General features: G+C 50.7%; 1 protein-coding gene across 2 annotated transcripts in view; it reads right to left on the bottom strand.

Moving 5' to 3' along the window:
• The window catches only part of LOC110197030 (sodium channel protein type 5 subunit alpha-like), a 188,873-nt gene that overhangs the window by 25,543 nt on the left and 149,066 nt on the right, over positions 1–14,264 (bottom strand). For both annotated transcript variants that reach the window (XM_078152081.1, XM_078152080.1), the window contains 3 exons: positions 8,527–8,653; positions 7,317–7,471; positions 4,546–4,719 (listed from right to left, as the gene is read on the bottom strand). In XM_078152081.1, the coding sequence (XP_078008207.1) occupies positions 4,546–4,719; positions 7,317–7,471; positions 8,527–8,653 (456 nt within the window). The remainder of the gene's footprint in view (positions 1–4,545; positions 4,720–7,316; positions 7,472–8,526; positions 8,654–14,264) is intronic.

Raw genomic sequence — 14,264 nt, 5'->3', positions numbered from 1 at the left:
GCCTGGATCCTCTGTATTTGGGAGCTCCCAGCTTTGATGCTGGCCCAACGTTCTGTTTATCCACTTGGATGTCACTTTGGAGTTTTTGTTCCCAGACTTAATTCCCAACTTCCTGCCCATCCCTCTGGAGCCATCCCAGGCTTTGTGAGCTCCTGGCTTGGCCCCAGGTCTGGCTTTCTGTTTATCTGTTCGGATCTCCCTTTGTTGGACCACGCCCTTTGCTCCCAGTGGGCCTGCTTGTTGCTACTGATATCTCTCCCTCTCCCCCCCCCCCATCCTTCCTCTTAGGAAGAGGGGACCCCATACAACTCATCATCACTGAGGGCCATATCGAATGGATGCAGCTTCAACGCAGAACTGCAGACACCATGCTAGGTGGTGGAGGAGACATTTCTGGGCAGGGCCGCTACTCGAATCCCTTGTGCCAAGCATGCCAAGGAGGTGCTGTTGAGTTGTTTCAGTCACATCTGATTCTTCGTGGCCTCATCTGAGGTTTTCTTGGCAGAGATACTAGAGTAATTTGCCATTTCCTCTCTAGCTTGTTTACAGATGAGGAAACGGAGGCAAACAGGATTAAGTGACTTGCCCAGGGTCACCCAGATAGTAAGTGTGAGGCTGGATTTGAACTCACTAAGATGAGTCTTCCTGGCACTCTATTCACTGCACCACCTAGCTGCCTGCCACGTAGGTGACCCAAAGCTTATCCTCTCTTTATATCTCATACTCCTGTGAGAAGCCACTGTGTCAGCTATCTTTATATCCATGCTCCTTCCTGCTTTTATCCCTTGCACAAATCCCAGATCTGTGTGAGGTTTAGCCATCATACTCCAGTCTGTGCCATTTTGTATGTATAATCCCCTGTTGGAGCAGAGACCGGGGGGTGGAGGGTGCTGGTATGCAGCTTTCTTTGTGCAACAATGCATATACAAAGAATTGTGGGCTACAATGATGATGGTGATGTGACAGTGATGCTAGTGGTGATGAAAGTAATGATGGTCATTGGAGCAGTGAAGATAGTGATTATGGTGCCATTGGAAGTGATACTAGAAACGGCTTTGATAGTGGTGAGAAGGAGGCTATGATGGTGGTGATTACAAGGGTGAGGATGTTGATATTAGCTTTTGTGGTGAAGGAGTGAGGAAGATGGCTTTAGTGGTGCTAATAGCTATGGTGACTGTAATGATGGCTGTGATGAAGATGAGATGGGTGATGATGGGGAAAGGGTCAGTGTTATGGTGGTGATGATGGCAGCAGTGATCATGGTGATAGTGGTACAGGCACCGATGGTGGTCATGAAGATGGAGACAATGGCCATGCTGGGGGTGGCAAGAGTGATAGCAGAGATGACAGTCTCAGGCTTAGTGTCAATGATGGCGATGAATATGATGACAGCGGTGACAAGAGTGACAGTGAGGGGATGATCATTCATGATGATGATAATGGTGATGTGAGAGGAGCATTGGTGGCGGTGATGACACAGGGTTCAGGATGCTGATGGTAACGTGACAGTGCTAGTGGGAACACTTGTGTCAGTGGTGATTGGATGATGGTGGCCATGGTGGGTGTGATGATGGTGACAGATGGTAATCATAGCGACGAAGAGAATTATGTTGGTGACGATGGCACTAAGGAAGATGGTGGTGATGGTAATGATGAAAATCAGTGGCCCAGTATCAGGACAGCTACAACTCATAATAATAATGGTAACTAGCATTTATGTAGTGCTTAAACAAAGCACTTCACAAATATTATCTCATTTTATCCTCACAACAGCTCTGGGAGGCAGGCGCTATTATTATCCTCATTTTACAGAGGGGGAAACAGAGGCACACAACTGTGTGACCTGTCCAGGGTCACACAGCTAGGTAGGATTCTCATTCAGGTCTTCTTGATTCTAAGTCTTGTACTCTATGCACTCACTGCCTGGGGCAGATAGAAAGCTTCTTGCTTTCCTCCCTAGGGGAGAGAATACACCAACATGCTTCCGGACCATGTGGTGTCCTCATTATCCCCTATCTCCACTTTCCCCCCAAGTCCTGAGATATTCAAACACTGAAAAAAGACCAGTTTCTCTCATGCCCTTGGGACCTAGGCAGAAGCCGGATGGAACCTGTAAAAGGAAGACCTCTGGCTCTGAACTTGGGGGAATCCCTGGGCAAAATGATCCCCTGCCTAAGTGTCATTTCCTCATCTGTGAAATGGGGTTAATCACACTTGTTCAGGCTCCTGCAAAGGGCTCTTTGGTATCTGATGAGACTTTGTATGGGAAAACATCTGGCAACAACAGAATTCCGTCCAGATGTGTGGGGCGTGTGGAACTCTGCAAGCAGGTATTATTCCTTAATGATTCATTGGTCATGGGGACGAGGAGACTGCGAACCCGAAGCCGGATGTCAGAGCTAAGCAGCTGCTCCACCTCTCTGTGCTCCTGCACTCCTTCCTTCCCTGCCTTTCCTCACCAGAAGTCCCTTGGGCAGTTCTGGGCAGAGGGGGAAGGGAACAGAGAGAATGCAACAGACAGCACCTCAGTCAGTTCTCAGCCCATTCCCAGCCTAGAAGCCCTGACTGATGGTAGCAGGGTTCTTGAGTCTCCAGAGACCTTCTGCTCTCGCCCCTTTGTTCTCTCCTATTCTAATCTGACCCTCTGATACTGGTGGCCAGCTTCCCCCCACCTTTCCAGCCATGGGCCACAGTTCCCCAATGTGTGCCCCCATTTCAGCAAAGGATCATTTTCGTGGTCCTCCCACCCCCAATGGCTCATACGGGTCTCACTTCCTGAAAAACCCTCCCCCTCTGCAGTCTTCCCCTTCCCCTGACAGCTCCTTCCCTTGCTTATGCCAGCCCATGATGACCTCCTCCACTGACCAACTTCCTGCAGCACTTACAGTCTGTACTGACCCTCTTACGCTCAGTAGCCTCCGAAGGCCTTGGCTTTATTCTCTGACTGTTCTGTACCTGTACGGCTTGTCTCTGAAAGCACTAGACTGGGAGTGCTCTCCTGAAGGCAGCAGCTGTGGTTTTTCCTTTTCCTTTCTCTCTTTAAGTGCATGCTCGTGTCTGGGTACAGGAGATACAAGGCAATGCTGCTTCATCTATTGATCCCCTCTGCCCACAATGTCCAACAACGTCTCTCATCTCCCTGGCCCTCCATCCCCTCCCCTCCCTTCCATCCCCTCCTCTCCCCTCCCCTCCTGTCCCCTCCCTTCCATCCCCTCCCATCACCTTCTCTCCTCTCCAATCCCCAAAACAACAGGTGGTCTTCCAGGGAGAAAGTAATTTCTGGCTTAAGTTGGGAGATGAACAGAGTAGGGTCACAGATCTCAGAGGCCACCTAGTCCAGATGAGAAAACTGAGGCATAGGGATGTTAAGGGACTTTCTGAGTTAGGATTTGAACTCAGGTCCTCTGAGGCCAAAGTCAGGGCCCCGTATGGGTATCACAGATCAGTACACCAGAGACAGAGAACACCACCTTAGAGATATTGGGGATACAGCGGCAGGTGTACATTTGGGGCACGAATTGGACCAGCTGGGCTCTGGATTCTCTCCCGACTCTGTGATTCTGAGATCATGCCACACTACTTTGCTTCAGCGGGACCAGACGTAGCCCACATTTCTAGTCTGGGGTCCCCTATCTCAGGAGGGACATCGATAAGCTGGAGCTTATCTACAGGAAGACACCCAGGAGTCATGAGGGACTGGACACCTTCCGCTTGGGGCAGGAGGATCATTACTGTCATCACATCATTATCCTCATCCTAGCTAATGATTATAAAGCACCTACTATGTGTCATGCACTGTGCTAAGTGCTTTACAATTACTATCTTATTTGATCCTCATAACAACCCCGGGAGGTAGGTGCTGTAGTTGTCCCCATTTTACAGACGAGGAAAGCGAGGCAAATGGAGGTGAAGTGACTTGCCTGCATCCTACGGCTAACAAGTGCTTGAGACTGAATTTGAACCTGGGTCTTCCTGACTCCAGGCTCGGCACTGTCTGCTCTGTGCCTCCTAGCTGCCTCGTATTGGGGGGATATGATAGGAAGGCCATCACCAGAAAGCAGAATCAGACTTGTTCCACCTGGTTCTAGGGGGAAGAACCCAGAGGAAGGCCTGGAAGTTCTAAGGGGGGCAGATTTAGGCTCCATATAAGTACAAAGTTTCTCAACCCTGAGAGCCGTCCCGACGTACAATGGGCTCCCTGGGGAGGTTCCCTGAAAGACTCCCAACCATGGGGGCCCGTAAGAGGAGGCCGGATGGTCCCTCGATTCAGGTTCTGGGCTAGGGCTTGGATGACCTCCCTTCCAGGTCTCACGCTCTCTATTTTGATCAATTTGTGTCCAAGGAGTGTGTAGATGGCTCTGCCTGGTATCTGCAGGTCTACAGATGTCTCTGCCATCTCTGCTGAAGGCTTCCAAAGCCTTCCCCTCTCTTCCTGCTTTCCACAGGCCTCTCTGGGGACCACTTACCTTTTCATTCTTGTGCTGATGATGGACAATCTCCCTTCCCTTTCCCCTGCCCTCTTCCCAGGGCCAGGCCCGCACTCACATCCACAATGAGGAAGTCCAGCCAGCACCAAGCGTTGGTGAAATACTTCTTAAAGCCATAGGCCACCCACTTAAGCAACATCTCAAGGACAAAGATGTAGGTGAACATCTTGTCAGCGTACTCCAGGAGAACCTTGATGGTCTTGCGCTCCTCCAGATAGATGTCTTCAAAGGCCTGCAACCGGAACGTAACAGAAGATGAGGTGACCTGCTGAGGAGGTGGCTTTGACTGGCCTTTCTGACTGTGAGATGGAATGGGCTGCCTTGTGAGGTAGTGAGCTCCCTGTCAATGGTTCATGATCAAGCAGAGAGTCAGGATGGCCAGCTCTCAGGGATACTATGGAAGGGATTTGATCCTTCCCTTGGTAGGGGGCTGAGTTAGATGACTTCCAATGACCCTTCTGACTCACTTCTAAGATTTAGGGTTGATTTCACTTCTGCGTCTTTACGTAGGCTCTCCCCCAATCCTAGAACACGCCTCCCCCTCGGTCTGCCAAGAACCAATCCTTGGCTTTCTTCAAGACTCAGCCCAGGTTCCCTTTCCTAAAGGATGAAGCCTCCAATGGCTAGGGGCTGGCTTCATCCTGAAGTCGTTTTTTAGTTCTTCATCTGTCCACATATTATAGCAATAGAATGGAAGCTCCTGGCGGGCAGGCACTACTTGATCTCTGCTGTTGTATCCCCAGGCACCTGGCACAGAGTAGGGGCTGGATTCTAGGATTTCACCACTCCACTGTGTCGTGGAATTGCTCCAGGTGTCCCATCTCCTGCTAATCAGAGTCCCAGACCCAATATGGAAACTTGGAATGAGGGCAGTATATGTTCACTGTGGTTGTTTGGGTCTCCTTTTAGAACTACTGGGTTAAAGCTGCTCATTCCTGCCCACAGTGTAGAGAGAGGCATAAGGCTCTCTTGGAGCAGCCTGGAAGCAACAAGTGTGCCCATGGGACACGTGTGTGGTCGGGGACCCTGCCCACCAAAGCTGAGTGTAGGCCCCCAGCGTGGGGCTGAGCCTCCCGTCTCCCCCTATCACGCAAGGTTCCATGACTACCACAAGGGATCAAGGTTGTAAGGGACCTCAGAGGCCTTACAGGCTGATTTTCTTTTTACAGATGAGGAAACTGAGGCCCAGGCAGATTAAAGTAAGGCTATAGATTTGGACCTGGAAGGCACTGCAGAAGCCCGGAGTTTGCCCCAGTTGACATCAGCGTCTCCCTCTCTGCCTACCGCCCATCCATGCAGAGGCATCTGCTGCCCCCCCTCGGCGGCACATGGTGCTCACTTCTTTGGGTGCCTGGCTCTTGGTATGTGACTGACTTTGTATCTGCTGTCTGCCTCCTGTTTCCAGCCAAAACACGTTCCCTGCTCTGATGGAGTAGGCTGAATCGGCAATATGTTAAGTAGTTTTGTTTTTTTTAAACAGCGATAAACAAAAGTGCTTTAAGCCAAGTGCGGGCTACATGGGGACGATGGCTGAAGGAAGGGGCTGCAGGGCAATCAGCCACTTGGTGCCCTCAGCACAGGCAGGAGACTCATCACTGCCTTGCCCCGAGGCAGGTGGCCCCCCAGCCTTTGGATTTTCCAGCATGCCTGTCTACACAAGTCAAACAGAAACACTCCCAGTCTACACATAGAGTAGAACCAGCTCTGATACGGGGGCTGTTTGATCGGTCTAGTTCCCTCCATCCCCTCCAGGGCCCTGGCAGGCAGGGCTGTGGAAAGCCAGATCTTTCTGCTGAGCCTCTAGTCAACTATGATCCAAACCTTACTTGTCCTTTGAGACTCAGTTCAAGCCTCACCTCCTACATGAAGCCCTCCCAGACTGTTCCAGCCCACACTGGCCTCCAAACCTTTCGGCACTTGAGAACGCACACTCTAGTGCTAGAGAGTCATAGGGTCAGAGATTTGGAATAGGAAGGGGCCTGGCAAGGCGGCTACTCCCACTGCCCTCATTGTACAGATGAGGAGGGAAAGTGAGGCCCAGAGCTGGGATTGGAACTTAAATGCAGTGTTCTTTCCATTAGGTTTCACTGCTTCTGGCTGTTTCACCCACAGTGAATGCCATCTCCCCAATCAGAGTGAAAACTCCCTGAGGTCCGGCCGCCCCAGCACCTGGCATGGGGGAGTCCGGGCACCTACAGAGCCTTGTAGAAGAAGGGAAGGTCAGGATTATTCTTGCTCAAGGTGGGTGTGACTTGAATGAGGTACTGGCCCTGGACAGACGACCCTAGCTGAGGCCCTGAACTGGGCCTGGGTTCAAATCCCAGCACCCCCCCCCCACCTAGGTTGCCTTGGATAAATTGCTTCCCCTAACTGGGCCTTGGTCTGTTCATCTGTCACGTGAGGGGGTTGGACTCTTTGGCTCTGAGGTCCCCTCCAGGCTGGAATCTGACTCCTGGGAACACTCGAGGAGCTCCTACTGTACAGCTTCCGGGGCAAGGAAGCTTTGGTTACCAAGGCCTCTCCCTATAGGGGGTGGGCATCACCCCCAAACCCAACCCCCTACTGAAGGACAAAATGGGGTCTCAGTGCCAAGGATCGGGCAGGGCCCTCGGGAGTCCAGAGGAGGAGGACTTGGGCTCTACTCTTCCCCTGAGTTAACAACAGTTTTCATAAACAGTCTTGGGTCCTAAATGTTCCTGGGGAGCTGGCTGGTGAAAGGAGGCCCTGTTCTGGGCTGCCTGGGAGGCTCGCTGGAAAATGAGCCCCCTGAGCCCCCCTGCTGTCATGTGCCTTCCCCCCCAGGCTCCCTGCACCCTGGCCCAAGGTTACCAGGGCACCGCTGCTCAGCAGAATCATGAAGATGATGAAGGTCTCGAACCAGCTGTGCTCCACGATGCGGTAGCAGGTTTTCCGGAGCCTCCACCAGACATTGCCAGGAAACTGCGTTGTGTCCACTGTGCAGCATGGACAGCGCCGGACACAGCCTACAAGGGGAAGAAAGAGGAGGCAAGATGGTGCCTGGCCTAGGGTCATGGAGACCGCCAGAGGACCTTCCACTCCAACATCCATGGATATTCACTGACTGACTGAGTGAATGATGGAGAGAGGGAGGGATAGGCTCATAACATGCAAAACGGGGGTGGGGTGGGGGGGAGGCCCCATCAGGAGCTTCTGTCCTTGCTCATTTCTCTATCCCAGAGCAAACCCAGGCCCCGCCAAGGAGGTCAAGGAGCTCCCTGCCCATTCCAGGGAGGGTCTTGGCAGGCAGGATTCTGGGTCTTTATGGCTCTAAGTCTAGCATTCTCTCCAATGCATTTTGTGTGCACGTGCAGGTGTGCATACACACACGCACACTTACAGCTATATAAAGCTAGAGTTTAATGTAATATGTTGTAAGCAAATGAGATTATGTGAATGAAGCACTTTTCAACCCTTTAAATGTAATAGGAGTCATTCTCCTCTCCTCTCCTCTCCCCTCCCCTCCCCTCCCCTCCCCTCCTCTCTTCTCCTCCCTTCCCCTCCCCTCTTCTCCTCTTCCCACTCCTCCCCTCCCCTCCTCTCCTCCTCTTCCCTCTTCCCTCCCCCTCCCCTCCCCTCTTTTCCTCTTCCCTCCCCTCCCCTCTCTGCTCCCCTCCCCTCCCCTCCTCTCCTCTCCTCTTCTCCAGGAGAGTCCATTGACTTCTTTTTCATCTCATTTGAGAAAGACAAAGTCCCTGGGAGCAGCCCACAGCGCTCCCCAAATCTAACACCTGCCCCCCAAAGAAGGTCTGTCCCCCAAACAGTCACATGCCATAATTATAGCCACGTAACACAAACCCACACACCACAAATGTCCCCCCACACCAGAAATGGACTCAGCTCAGTGCTCGGCACATAGTAGGAGCTTAACAAATGCTAACTGACTGACCGACAGTCATTCCATCTCTCTGGACCCCTGTGCACTCCAAGCCCCGTGCGGTCTGTTCCCAGGGACAGGAGGTAGACACAAAGAAAGCGTCAGCCCAGGGCACTGCCACGTTGGAGAGCCAGGGCCCCCTACCCTCGGTGAAGCAATCCTCGGGGTCCTTCACGTCTTCGCCCAGGTCTGCGATCTTCTCCAGGAGATCCGCAGTGTTGGTCATGTCCGCCGTGCTGCCCTCAGAGAAGCTGTCATCATCGTGTCTCTGCTGGTGGGAGAGGACAGGAGAGCGTGGTTAGAGCTGGAGGGTGCCCCAGCTGCTGCCGGGCCTCTGGGGGCTCAACCCTTGGAGCCCTGCTCTGGCCGGACCTCCAGCGTCCAGCTCTAGGGGCCGCTCCGGTCCCACGGCTGGAAGGGACCCTAGCAGGCGCTGACTCCTCCCCACCCCCATCCTGTCTCTCTCCTCCCCCCATCACAGATGGGGAACAGGCCCAGGGGAGCGAGTCTCAGGCTTGCCTGATCATGGGTATTCGTCAAGAATTCAGACTCGGCTCTTCCTGAGTCTAAGGCTGCTCTCTCTTACCCCTCTGACTTGGGTTGGAGAGGAAGACGAGGAATTGGTACCGGCGGAGGACCCCAAGGCTCGCAGAGCTCAGGGCAATCTTACAACGACCTTGAGAATAAAGTAGTACAGTCATTGTCCCCACTTCACAGATTGAGTGAACTGAGGATTAACGAGGTTAAGTGACTTGCCTAAGACCACAGAGCTACTTTGTGCAGGCATTTGAACCCGGGTCTCTCCTCACTCCAAGCCCCAGTGCCCCAGCTTTCCCTGTGCCTAAGCTCGTTCCTCAGCAGCGGAGCAAGACCAGCTCAGGTGGAAAGCCTGTGAATGTAAACATCCGGGCGGCTAAGTGAGCCCCAAACGCTTTATTTCAGAAGCATCAGGAGTGAATCCTCAAGCAGTACGCATCTCTTTTTTGTTTCTTGCTTCAAGGTCCTCCAATTTACCCTCCTCCCCTTCAGAGGGAGCAAGGGGGCGGGACCACGGGAGGGGAAGGAGAGAGATGAGACGGCTCAGGGGATCTGGGTGGGGGGAATGCTTCCTGCCCCTGACCCCATCTGGCTAGCGACTGCCTAGGGCTTTGACGGGACCCCACCAAGAAAGGGGTCAGGCGGCAGGGTCAGTAGGACCATTTCCGAAGCCTGGCAGAAGCACTGGAGTATAGAACTGGATGGAATCTTAGGCCTCGTCTAGTCCCAGCCTGGCATTTTGTGGATAGGGAAACTGAGGCTTGGAAAGGTCTCCAGTGTGGTACATACAAAACTGAGTCTTCTAACTAATCAATATACATTTTAAAAGTACCTACATATGCCATGTACTGTTCTAGGTGCCAAGGACAAAAAAAAAATAACAAAACAGACCTTGCCCTCAAGGAACTTACACTCTACCGGGGGAGATAGACATATACCAAAGAAATACAAATTGATACAAGGAAGATCTACCCATTTCTGTGCACTCCAGCCTCTTCATTGTGCAAGAGATGTAATCTTGAAGGCAAGGATTCTGTTATTTTTGTCTCACCTTGTGCCTAGGACAGTGTCTAGAACACAGAAGGTGATTGATAAATGTTGGTTGGATCGGAAATGAGGCCTAGAAAAGGGAACAGAGAGCCAGTATAGAGATAGGGCTGGATGTTTGTAACTGAAATCATTATGTAATGGGTGCATTCAGATGGAGGCACTGGTGTGGGAGACACCAGGGACTGACTTCCTTGTTGGCCTACCTGATGGTTGGGAGCAGACCCTTTCGATCAGCTGCAGAGCCTGAATTACTTGCATCTTTCTAAGGACCTTACTTCACAATCCCTCTCTTTCCCTCAGCCCTTGGGGCAAAGGACTTCTTCCTCACTGAGTGATGGCCAGGTAGCAAGAAAGCGCCTGAGGGCCACCTTACCCTCTGCAGGCCGTGTGGTCCCAAGAAATGGTCATGGGAATTTGGTCTGTTTCATTTGTCCTTTTCCCTTCAAGGTGCAGGGAGCAGAGGCACAGATGTTTTTAAAGCAAGGCTCTGACCCGGTTACTCATCTGCTCAAGAAGCCCCCTGGCTCCCTCTTGCCCCTAGGCTGACCACAAACTGCTGTGGCTTGGCATTTCCAGTCCTTGGCAAGCAGGTTTCTAACTTAACTTTTCATGTTTGTTATGCACTGTTCTCTTCACGCACTCTCTGGTCTGGCCACGCTGGTCTATTTGCTGTTCCTCATACACGATGTTCCATTTCCCCTGCCTCTGCACACTTAGAATGCACTCCCCCTAGCACCACTTAGAATCCCCAGGTTCCTTCAAGGCTGAGCTCTGGGGCCATTTCTTACAAGAGGGCAGGACTCTTTGCCCCTGAAGTTACCTTGTTCTTACTTTATATTTATTTATTTTTTTTACTTATCTCCAGTGTGGTATGGTAGAAAGGATGATGGATCTGGAATCAGGGACCTGAGTTCAAATCCCAGCTCTTCCATTTCTTACCCATGCAGCCTTCAGCAAGTTACTTACTCTCAGTTTCCTCAACTTCAAAATGAAGGGGTTGTAGTAGATGAAATTGAAGGCCCCTCCTACTTCTCAACCTACCACACAATAATTAGCACTTATATAAGGTTTGCAAAGGGTTTTCCAAATATTATCTCACACATCACAACCACCCTGGGAGGGAGGAGCTATTATTATTCCCATTCTACAAATGAGGAAACTGAGTCAGACAGTGGTTAAGTGACTTAGTGTGAGTGTCTGAGGCTAGATTTGAACTCAGGTCTTCTTGTCTCTACACCGCCTAGCTGCCCCAGCACCTAGCTGTATGGAAGTCAAGGCACACCATTTCATTTTGTCTTTGTATCTCCAGTGCCTAGCACTGTGCCTGGTCCACCATAGATATTTAAATGAATTAATAATGATTTAATTTTAGACACTGTGTCCTGCTAATGGAATGTACATTTGAGGGGGGGAGGGGAAGTATTTAGGAAATGTGGAAGAACAATTTCCCATGACAATTTCTTCTCTCCCCATTCATTCCACAGCTAGATCTTTGGAAGGCTCCATGTAATGCAATAGAGGTAGCCTGCTCCCATGAATGACCGAAGAAGCGTTCTCAGGGTGCGGCTTTTGTCCACGGCTCATCACGATGTCAAGTATGGGTCAGGACTTTCAAAATATTATTTGCTGAAAATGAGGAAGATAGAAACTGAACAGGGGTTGGGAAGATGAAGAGGAGGAGAAAGGGGGAGCCAGAAAAACTTCATGAATTTTCCTGAAGGCAATTTCTCATCATAGTAGAAATCCTATTGTGAAATGCCCAGCCACAAGGACCTACTGATGATTGCATAAATTCTTCTTTAACTTTGAAGGGCCCCAAGGCAAGTATGCTGAAGGTCAGCAAAGAAGAGCAAAGGATCTTTGTTCAAAGGTCAGGATTTTACTCTGACCCTTTTCTGATCTCCTCTGGCTTTCTGGGCATGATCACCCAGTCTTTGAAACCCCACTGGACTCCCCAGAGAGCCAGCCAAGCAACTCTCCTGGGACTGCCAATGCAGAAGAGCATGGGGCTTTGGGGGCAAGTCTTCTCAGACTCCCTTGGCTATAGAGAGAATAAGTTTCTCTTTCCATAAACTGATACCAGCAACGATGTCAAGAGCTGTAAGTAATCCTCAGTTCAGCTCAAGGACTGTGGTCTAATAAGCCCCTCATGGGACCATCTGAGCCTAGTTCTAGAGCTGGAGGGGACCTTGGAGTCCATTTGTTTCTACTTCTTCATTTATAAATGAGGAAATTGAGGCCTGAAAACTGAAGGTTAAATGATTCACCTAAGGTCACACATAGAGTATAGATCTGGAGCTGGAAGGGTCCTGAAAGGCCATCTAGTGTAGCTCCCTCATTTTACAGATGAGGAAACTGAGGCCCAGCCATGTGAAGTAAGGTCTTCTTCTGTGCCTCACGTCACATGGAGTATCTTATCCTGGGCTCTCCAGAGCTATGCCAGCAGTGCAAAAACTGGCAAGCCCTCCGAAGCTGGAAAGTCTCCAAGGCTGAAGCAGGCACCAAAACGCCCTCTGTGGGCCAGCCCAGAGGCTCGTCACCCAGAGGCTGGCTACAGGGTGAGGCATTTATTTGTTCAAGACTAACTCCTGAAACCCTTTAATTCATTCCACAAGCATGAATTAAGCATCTCCTAGGTGCCAAGGACAGTGTTGGATGCTGGCGTGCAAAGCCCAAAAGCATGCCACCCGGTCCTTCCTCTAGGTTACCATTAACAATGTGAAACCATACAGGCAGATCCTCGGACTCCCTGCTAGAGACGTCTCTCTAAACTCACATCACACCATGAATGATTCCTCTGTGAGGCCAGTCATTCCTTCAGTTCCGAATCTATCCAATTGTGCTGTCTCCAAGCCCCATTTCACTGTCTTTTTCAGAAGAATAATGAGAGAATGAGACAAAGGATTGGCTAAAATCTGTTGTCTACAGCAGTTCCCCATTCAGTCTGGTAACCCTGACAAAAAAGGAAGGAGGCACTTTATTTCAGCATGACCTGTTTTGGATGAAGCCATAATGGCCCTTAGTGATCACTGCTTCCTTTTCTAAATAATCACAAACCATCCCTTTAAAATACACTCTGGAGTCTTGTCCCAAGCCGTAAGTTTGAAGTTTCCATCCTCCTGCTCCCTTTTTTGGAAATTTGGAACCTCATTTTGTTTGTACAGTAGACCCTTGTCATGGTCAAACTCTGATTCATCCGGATCTAATTCCCTAAGCTTTGAATCCCTGAAATCTCTGGGGTCTGATTACCCCAGGTCCAAATCTTTGACATCTGACTGGGATCCAATTTCCCACAGCCTGAATCTCTGGCATCCCCAGTGTCTGATTCCCTGACATCATTTACCCAATGTATGATTTCCTGGAATTCCTGGGACCTGATATCACAGGCTCCAATTCTTTAGGATCCAATTTCCTGGAGCCTGAATCCCTGGAATCCTAAGGGTACACTTCCCAATGAATTTCTGGAATCTCCGGGGTCCACATTCCTGGAGGGTGAATCTCCAGTCTCTTTTATTGGATAGCTCATCTTAACTGTGATCTCTGCCCATTGGGGACACAGGGATCTATCCTTCACCTTATTCTGTTTGACATTTCTGACCTCCAGGAGGACCACCTTGTCTGGGAGCAAACCCCTCATGGTTGCATTGCTTGTTGTCAAGGGCAAGATGCCTCCCTTAGCCTCCCTTACACAGCCTATCTAGTCAATCAATGAGCATTTAGTGCCTACTATGTGCCATGCATTGTGCCAAGCAGTGAGGATGCAAAGACAAGTGAAAGTGGGGGAGGCAACGTGCAAACATCTGTGTGTGCACAAGTTATGCAAGGGGCAAGATGGAGATGATCTCAGAGGGAAGGTGCCAGGATTGAGGGGATTGGGAAAGGCTTTGTGCAGAAGGGAGAATTTTAACTGAGATTTGAAGACAGAATGGGAGGTAGAAATGAGGAAGAAGAGAGTCCCAGGCATGGGGGACAGCCAGGGAAGATGCCTGGAGGTGGAAGAAAGCATGGCTTGTGTGAAGGACCCCCAAGGAGGCCAGTGTCACTGCACTGCAGAGCATGTGAGGTCCAGGAAGAGTGGAAAGGTGGGAGGGGGCCAGGTCATGCAGGGTTTTAAAAAGCCTAACAGGATTTTATATTTGATTCTCGAGGTGACAGGGAGGACTGGAGTCTATTGAATGGGGGGGAAGAGATATGAAGGGACATGTGTGTATGTGTGTGTGTGTGTGTGTGTGTGTGTGTGAGAGAGAGAGAGAGAGAGAGAGAGAAGGGAAGAAGGAAGGGAAGGGAAAAAGGGA

The sequence above is a fragment of the Phascolarctos cinereus genome, unplaced genomic scaffold, assembly GCF_003287225.1.
Source record: "Phascolarctos cinereus isolate Bilbo 61053 unplaced genomic scaffold, phaCin_HiC Scaffold_4;HRSCAF=312, whole genome shotgun sequence".
NCBI lineage: Eukaryota > Metazoa > Chordata > Mammalia > Diprotodontia > Phascolarctidae > Phascolarctos > Phascolarctos cinereus.
Note: the sequence above shows the minus strand (reverse complement) of the source record. Positions and strands in the feature narration are given on the sequence as shown.